The 9,472-nt window shown below is 43.9% G+C and overlaps 1 protein-coding gene across 2 annotated transcripts in view; it reads left to right on the plus strand.

The window, feature by feature from the left end:
- nbas (NBAS subunit of NRZ tethering complex) overlaps nucleotides 1-9,472 on the plus strand; it is a 118,829-nt gene that overhangs the window by 1,155 nt on the left and 108,202 nt on the right. For both annotated transcript variants that reach the window (XR_013792341.1, XM_079529003.1), the window contains exons 2-4: nucleotides 2,152-2,203; nucleotides 4,137-4,173; nucleotides 7,497-7,574. Coding sequence is in view for 1 of the 2 variants with exons in the window: in XM_079529003.1 (XP_079385129.1) it covers nucleotides 2,152-2,203; nucleotides 4,137-4,173; nucleotides 7,497-7,574 (167 nt within the window). In the remaining variant the exon portion in view is untranslated. The remainder of the gene's footprint in view (nucleotides 1-2,151; nucleotides 2,204-4,136; nucleotides 4,174-7,496; nucleotides 7,575-9,472) is intronic.

The raw sequence follows: 9,472 nt of genomic DNA on the forward strand, positions 1-9,472 counted from the left end.
GGGGACCACCTGGAACCCTCACAAGGACCACTGGTTGAGAAGCACTGCATTAATATGAAACACAACATTAGTAGATCATTAGTACATTAGTAGATCTGCCTTTAGGCTTTATACTTGGCTAAAAGTAGTAAGTTTACATCAATCTGAGTAATAAAGTTTTGATGTTGTTTTCCCCTCCATGTTTATTAAATATATGAATTGACTTGTGTTTAACTTATACTTCCCGCATAATAGACTAGTAAATAACGTATGTGGGTGCAGTTATAAATATTACTGTGTCACAGTTCGTTCATTCAACATACAATGATTATTACTACGTCCTTACAGTGCACGTCACTGGTATTTAAAGGTAGTGTAAGTGATTGTCTTTGGTTACAATTAGTGTTAAAAAGCACTATATTGTGATGGTACTCATTGCTATATAGTGTTTGTTGCAATAACACGAGTCTCCTCGTCTCTCCAGCTCTTTTTTAAACAGAAAATGCATTTTCAGAAACCAAAACTAAAACTTGGAAACCAATTTGTATAGAGAACGCAGTCAGGATACAGATTAAACAGGTGAAATTGTAAGTGATGACACAAAGAAATGACTAGGGCGCGGTGGCACAGTCGGTAGTGCTGTCGCCTCACAGCTGGAAGGTCCTGGGTTCGAACTTCGATTCCTGCTGGGGACAATGAGGGCGTGTTCTCTCCTCCGTGTCATCAGTACCCATAGCCGAGGCGGGGTTGGCGAAAGGGCCTTTCTGTGTGGAGTTTGCATGTTCTCCCATGTCCCCTAGGGTAGGTACCCTCACATGTTCTCCCCGTGTCCCCTAGGGTAGGTACCCTCACAAAAACAAGCAGTAATCCTGGTCTCTAAAACTACCTCCCCCTGGCCAGCCGGGGCACCTGATGGAGGGGAAAGGAACTGGTCGGAATAACGTGTCCCCCCCCCCCCCCTGGCAGGTGAAAGTTCAGTCCGCTGCCCTCCCCAGGTTGGCAGTCTTGGCAGAGGAAGTGTAGTGCCCAGGATTGCATTGGATAATTGACACTGGGTGAAAAAATGGGTTGCAAAATCGTGGGATAAAAAAAAAAATACAAAAAAAAAGAAATAACTACACAACATTGGAACTTGAACACTAAACATTAAGCTCAGAAACGGCTACTCTCCTGATTGGCTGAAACGTTGTCACCTACCTGAAACATGTACAGTATGTTCTGTTTATTAAAGAGCTGGAGAGACAGAGAGACAGACCTCTGTTACTGAACAAACACTCTATAGCAATGATTACTATCAGACTATAGTGATGTAACCTTTTAACAAAAACAACTTTTGTTTTAACCAAAACATATCACTTACACTACCTTTTTAATGGAGGTCATGTAGTTTAATTTACCTTAGCATAAATTAATTATCAATCATCATATAAGTTAGTGCACAGTAATCATCTTCAGTGTTAATTTAATAGTTATTTGATTTGACATTGTGTTCAAATTAAATGGAAACCAAATTGACCCATAATCATATAGACTAATTTCTGGGAAAATAGAGCGTCGCAGTCCCGCCCCCTTTCATGACGACGCCAGGCCCAGGAAATAGTTCCCAATGCATTTTTCCTCATAGACATTTCAAAACGTATTTATTTAAAGACCTTATAAGCGTCGTACAAAGCCAACTCTTGTCGTGACAAATCATGACAACAAACACAATATTTTGGACCAAACAAATAATTACAAAGAAGAAAAACAACAAAAAAAGTGTTGTAACCTGCCGCTTTCTTTTTCTTTCTAATTATTTGTTCGGCCCGAAAATCTTTGTTTGTTGTCATGATTTGTCACGACAAGAGTTGGCTTGGTCCGCGGCGTTAACGTCTTTAAATAAATACTTTCTGAAAAGTCTGAGGTAAATGAACAGGGATTTCTTTTCCGGTTCTCTCGAGGGGGCGGGACTGCGACGCTCTATAGCAGCAGACTAATAAAGGGGCGTTGCACACAGAAGTTGTTCAGTTCTTTGGCACACGTCCATGCCATTGTGCGACAAAGTGTGAATCTGTTTTAAAGGTTCCATTTGGCTCCATTTGTTTTAGTAGGTCTACACTCCATTTGTGCACTCTCTGACTGTTTTTCGACTGATTTTACATCTTAATAAATAACTTTGTAATTTATTTGCAGCTACGAGGACACAAGGAACAGAGCTCCTCCGTCATTGCAAAAGCGGTGACAGGTAAGAGCTGAATGACTAGTACTTTATGGGTGCGTTCTGGGAATGGACTCAGTGTTTGGAGTGCATGCTGGGCGGTCACGTCGCAGAGCGCACCGAGTGTGGCTTATTTACACACTTTAAACGGAACTTTTCCCCCGGGCCGTTTTTCTCCTCCGCAGCGATGCGCGCAGCATGAGCGCAGCGATGCGCGCAGCATGAGCGCAGCGATGCGCGCAGCATGAGCGCAGCGATGCGCGCAGCGATGCGCGCAGCATGAGCGCAGCGATGCGCGCAGCATGAGCGCAGCGATGCGCGCAGCATGAGCGCAGCGATGCGCGCAGCATGAGCGCAGCGATGCGCGCAGCATGAGCGCAGCGATGCGCGCAGCATGAGTGCAGCGATGCGCGCAGCATGAGTGCACATGCAGCGGACAGAGAGAAAGACTATACAGTCAGACTGGGACACAATCACACACTGATTGAATATTTTATTAACATTGTCAACAACAACAAAAAAGCACAGACAGTACACACACACACACGTATCACACACACGCACAGCCTACGGGTCTTCTCGGATAAACTCGGATATTACACATAATGATTGACAGACGCCGAGGGGGATGCGTCCGATTCCGACCCTACCAGAGTGATTACAATAAAACACAACTCCGACCCGAGCGGGTCTCGGGTCAACTTGGGTATTTTCGGAGTCGCACACTGGACAACCTTCTGAGTAGGGTCGGTCAGTGACGCACTCACACTGGGCAACCCCACCTTCTGAGTAGGGTCGGTCAGTGACGCACTCACACTGGACAACCCCACCTTCTGAGTAGGGTCGGTCAGTGACGCACTCACACTGGACAACCCCACCTTCTGAGTAGGGTCGGTCAGTGACGCACTCACACTGGACAACCCCACCTTCTGAGTAGGGTCGGTCAGTGACGCACTCACACTGGACAACCCCACCTTCTGAGTAGGGTCAGTCAGTGACGCACTCACACTGGACAACCCCACCTTCTGAGTAGGGTCGGACAGTGTGACGCACTCACACTGGACAACCCCACCTTCTGAGTAGGGTCGGTCAGTGACGCACTCACACTGAACAACCCCAACTTCTGAGTAGGGTCGGTCAGTGACGCACTCACACTGAACAACCCCAACTTCTGAGTAGGGTCGGTCAGTGTGGGCACTCGGAACACCTGGGGGCGCAGCACACCGGATTTTCGAACGACAGCGCACTGAATAAATGGACGAAGGGCACACCAGTGCGCTCATTGCGGATTTCTGATTTCTGATGTGAATGTACATAGTTGCGAACGCAGTGAGCACTAACTATAGAAGCTGGCCTAAACTGTCTGTCTGTCTGTCTGTGTGTCTGTGTGTGTGTCACGCTGTAACACCACCGGCCCGCCACCAGAGGGCGCAGCTGTATCACACACAAAACACACACACACACACACACACACTCTCACACACACACACACACACACACTCACACACAATTTATTCTAATTGTTGTTATTGCAATTTACGAGCTGCGTTCGCTTCCCGCGTTCGCGCGTCTTACTTGTTGTATGTACTAGCTCAGGGTTCCCCAATAGGCGGCCCGCAGGCCATTTGCGGCCCGCGGAGCGCCCCCTTGTGGCCCCTGGAATAATTAAATGGCATTAAATGGGGGTCAGTAGCCTATGCATGTCAAACTGGGTACCCCCTCAAGGACCACTGGTGGTCGCCGGACCACTGGTTGAGAACAATTTTTAATTAATTAATGAAAAAATAAAAAACCCAATTTTCCGCGCGTGCGGACTCGGCCCCCAGCCTGGTTCCCTAGTCAAAATATGGCCCTCGAGGAAAATGAATTGGGGAACCCTGTACTAGCTGCTTCGTTCACATGTTTGTGGACTTAAAATAGTTTGCAGTAAGTAAAAGTTCATACCATGTGTGTGTTGCAGGGCCGTTCCGGTTCTTCCTTCACTATCTGTGGTACAGGTGAGTCACATTTCATTGTGTTATCGTCATCAGCTTCACCGAGTTAGACGGCATCTGTTAGGTTGCCGGAGTCCATACACTGCAAAACTGGCAGTAACACACTTGTGCTATGCATTAGGGAATTAAGCAACTAGTCGACTAGTTTACTAGTGGACTAGTAAATCCACTAGTCGACCTTGCTGGTACTAGTTGACTAGTTGATAAGAACAATTTTGTTTTTAAAATTTTATTCCCCGATTTTATAGGCTTCAAGATCAGGTAGATTATAGTTATAGTCACCAATGTACACAGTTTTTAAAATAAATGTACAAATATTTATTTCCAAAAAAAAGATTATTATTATTATTTTTTTTACATAATAGGTGGTTAAACAACTAGTCGACTAGTAAACTAGGCAACTAGTCAACTAGTAAAAATGACTAGAAGTGAATGCCCTGATGTGCATCCCATGACTATTATGCATTATAAGCCTACTTATGATGCATTATAATCTGCTTATAACGGTGTCAACAGCGCTGGAAGGGGGGTGCGGAGGGTGCTCCAGCACCCCCTGCTGGTGGAGAGGATAATTTTTTGACATGTCTATCAGAGCGTGCAGAATGCAGAATGCACAGCGAGTGAGTTGACAGATAGACACAACATGACGAGACAGCAAAAACGTATTGTAGTTTTACTTTCACCTGCACCAGGTTTAAAGAAATCTAACCCAAACAACAACACAATAAGAGTCACATACTGTTATTATGATTAACTCGGTTAACTAGGTCCTAAATAAGTCATTATTAGGCCAATTATACCCGAATAAGACCCGAAATTTTGCCTCGATTGCCTCGATTTCCCTCCCACCCTTCAGCCCCCCCTGGTATAAATACCTTCCAGCGCCCCTGAACGGTGTGTAATTATAGTTAGGATATAATAACAGAAATACTCATGGTACATCAGTGGGGGGGCAGTGGATGTTCAGTGTTTTGGTAATAAAGACAAAGAGGCCAGACTGAGCTGGTACTGAGGAAGGGATAGTGAGATGGTTGGGACATGTACAGAGGAGGATAGTGAGATGGTTGGGACATGTACTGAGGAAGATAGTGAGATGGTTGGGACATGTACAGAGGAGGATAGTGAGATGGTTGGGACATGTACAGAGGAGGATAGTGAGATGGTTGGGACATGTACTGAGGAGGATAGTGAGATGGTTGGGACATGTACTGAGGAAGGGATAGTGAGATGGTTGGGACTGCCAGGCAGGATGCCTAGAGGAAGACCAAAGAGGTGATGTATGGATGTCGTGAAAGATGATATGAAGTTAGTTGCTGTGAGAGATGAGCAGACAAACAGACAGACAGACAGACAGAGGACATGAAGTTGGTGTGAGAAAAGAGACAGACAGACAGACAGACAGACAGACAGACAGACAGAGGGCATGAAGTTGGTGTGAGAGAAGAGGAGACAGACAGACAGACAGACAGACATGAAGTTAGTTGGTGCGAGAGAAGAGGAGACAGAGGACAGAGTGAGATGGCGGTATGGTAGATGATTCGCTGTGGCGACCAATGAAGGGAACAGCCAAAAGGAAAAGAAGACTACTCACAATGCTGCTTTTTAGTTTGGGTCGCTGGGATCAAATCAACATCCTCTTTTGGGTCACGGGCTAAAAGGTTTGGGAACCAATGCTCTCGTCTACAGGCCCTGTAGTTCAACAGTAGTAGTAGAGTTCAACAAACCATGTGCGACCACGATTCGGCACTAACAAGGGACTAAATTAATTTCGCTCCTATGCCACAAAAATGTGGAACGGCCCTACCAACGGCCATTAAGACATGTGAAAACCTCGACTCCTTCAAAACCGCTCTCAAAGGGACCCTACGGACGGCTGCAATTCGAAACTGGACCCCGTAAAATCTGAATCCCAAGCCCCACACACACACCCCTTTTTTCCCCTCACTGTATATGTTTTTTTTCTTCGCTTTTCATCTCCTTTTATGATGATTTCCTGTTTTTGGCTATATAGAAGTGTATATTTGTACGTCTCTAAATGTTCTGATGAATTTAAAATGGTGGACCTTATTGTAAACAAGTGTAATGCTTTATGGTGTCGTCCCACAGTTAACAGTTTTTGTATGGAGTTGTGCTTGAAATGTACTGTTATTCTGCAAAACTGCTAATAGATACTTCAATCAATCAATCAATCAATCAAAAACTGTTTAGTTCTTCTTTCAAAGCCCATTGCATAACACAATCCTCCTCAAACTCTAACGCAAAAGTGCACTTTGCTTGTTTCCTCGGGAATCGTTGCAAGAAGGCTAAATCCGTAAATGCGGACTAAATCCACATCAAATAATTAATTACTACGTTTTAATGAGTAAAATAAGTCTAGTCTGTACCAATGTGGTTAACCCATTTAGACCCGAGGACGAAATTAAAAGAAAACGTTCTGAAAGAATATATATTCAAAGATTTGTGCCGCATTTTCACGATTTTTCAAAAATAGCAGACCTACAAGCTCATAGCCACCAAGTGGTCGCTCTGGATTAAGAGCGTCTGCTAAATGCCTACATTGTAAATTGTAAATTGTAAGTGGCACGCTATGAGCTTGTAGATCTGCTATTTTTAAGTAGCTAAAGTATAACATAATGATTAGTTAAAACTGACCCACAGGAACGTGCCCAGGGGGGCGGGCCGGTTCCGTCTTGCCGCCCCCCGCGTCCGAAACGGTTGAGAAATGACAGAGTTACCGTGTGCCGGTCCCTCTACTGTACCCTCTACTGGGTGTACTGTACTGTACTGTCACTGTACTGTACTGTACTGGCACACCCAAAATCATACAGTTAATATGTGTGTGTGTGTTTGTGTGTGTCTTAGGTTGCGCACAGGTGGTGAAAAACAACCATGCTGTTTTCGTGCTCATACCCACCCAGCCAGCTACCCACCCACACACACACACATAACTCCGTAGGACCGTAAGGGAGTGGTTGCACCACTCAAAAAATGACATTTATAGAAATGTCAGTAATTTCAGTTATTTGTCGTATCTGCCCTGTGCAATTTTGTATTACGAACCATAAAAGGCAAACAAACACAATTAAATTGTTAATCGCACTGATTTGTGTGAAAATGAATCGTCAACTTCGTAATCGCGACCGACCTGGCGGAGTGTTCAGTACATTTATTGTGTCTTTGCGCTCATTGGCTGACTGCCCTGTGTCGCAGTGCTCATTGGCTGACCGCGCTGTGTCTCTGCGCTGATTAGCTGACTGTCGTGTGAGTCTCCTGTGTTCATTGGTTTGACTGCTTCGTGTGTCTCTGTGCTCATTGGCTGATATCAGTCCCTCCAGCTCGTTCCTGCCTCCCGGGTTGGTCCGCCTGGCCAGCAAGCAGATCAACTGGCAGCTGGTGCTGGGAAGGTACTGTACAGTGCACACACACACACACACACACACACACACACACACACACACACACACACACACACACACACACACACACCAGTGTTGATTTCAACAGCAAATCTTTTAGTTTTAGTCATAGTCTTTTCAATAGTTTTCATTTAGTTTTATTCACATTTTACTAGTCACCTGGGACAATTTAGTGTTAGTCTAGTTTCAGTTGACTAAATGTCATAAAATTGTAGTCGACTAAATCTACAGTTGATTTAGTCGACTAAAATGTCTTTTGGTGGGCCTTGATGCCGTCTTAATGACTGCTTTTACACTTCCTGAAAATAGCTGATCCAGAAGCTCTCAACGCGTTGCAGCGTTGATCTAGCGTAGATCTGCTAATTTGCAGATCTGCTATTTTGTAGACCTGGCTCTCAGTAATTTAATTAAGTTTTAGTCACATTTTAGTCATCTGAAATGTTTTTTAGTGTTAGTCTAGTTTTAGTCGATTAAAATCATCATGCGACTTTAGTCGACAAAATCCACAGTTGATTCTGTGGACTAAAATGTATTTTGTGAACTTGTAGATCGGCTATTTTCAGCGTGCAACCAAGCATAACATGACTCGTCTTTTAGTTCTGCTGGATCGGCAAATACAGTTGGAGGCCATCGATATTGTCCTTTTCTTTTTGCTGAGGTTTGCGTGATCTGCGCAAAAGGACAGTTAACCCATTTTGGGCGGGAACCCCTTTTGGTGTTTTAAACATTATGTTATAATTTAGCTATTGAAAAATAGCAGATCTACAAGCTCATAGCGCGCCACCGAGTGGCGCGCTACGAGCTTGTAGGTCTGCTATTTTTGAAAAATCGAGGATTTAGAAGGATTTTTTAAAAATTTGAGGTCAGGCCTAAATGGGTCAAATGATAAGGGACAATATCGGTGGCACCCAACTGTAAGCCTGGGGTCTCTGTTTTGAGCATGCCATTATACAGTAGATGAACATTTTAAATGTCAAATGGTCGCCGGCGATGAATACTCAAATCAAACATTTTTCTAAATTGATTAGAAACAGTTGAACTTTTTGACAACGTGGGTCAAAACATCAGCAATCGATGGTCTAGGGATCGACATCTGGGATCAATCTTGTCACGCTGCAACGTGTTGTTTGTTACTTTAAAGGGATAGTTCAGATTTTTTGAACTTAAGTTGTATGAAATACTTGCCATTAATATAGTGGTTGCAACTGTATTAATTGATTGCCCGAGTCCCATGGTGGGAGTTCTGCTCTGGTTTTGGTCAATATTAAGTAGTTCCGGTCATTTTGTGGGGGGCACTGGGGGCCACGCAGTAAAAGTAAATGAATCCACAAAACGAACGTAATTTGTATTGTTGACCTATTTCTAAAATATTAGCGCGACTTTCGTTCAACTTTGACCCCTCTATCACATGGAACAATTTTTTGGGCGTAGTGATACGGACACAAAAAACATAGTTCTGTGTGATAGAGGGTTCTTTTCTTTATATAGCGTCATTAGCGAGGTATTAATACATGACCTTATCATGCCCCCACATCGGGCGCCATTTAGTTATGTAGTGGTTTCCACCATTAAAGGTTTTAATCATAAAACCCCCTACAAAGGTCACTGTAAAAAAACAGCAACCTACCTGGTTATACTTCAAAACACTGTAGAGTAGATGGTTTCAACCCAACAAGTCACTCAAAGTCAATAAAGGCAATACTTTTACAATATCTCCATTACCATTATCCAAATTAATTCCTAAAATTAATATTTGTACATTTTGGAATGTACAAATTGCTCTTTTGCAATGTGAAATGCCACCGAATTCTTAATTTACTTGTCTTCATGGCCCAGCCGCCCAACTTGTGAAAGCTGCATGCTTTTATTGTGAAGGCAAAAGTTTC

The sequence above is a fragment of the Electrona antarctica genome (assembly GCF_951216825.1).
Source record: "Electrona antarctica genome assembly, chromosome: 18".
Classification (NCBI taxonomy): Eukaryota; Metazoa; Chordata; class Actinopteri; order Myctophiformes; family Myctophidae; genus Electrona; species Electrona antarctica.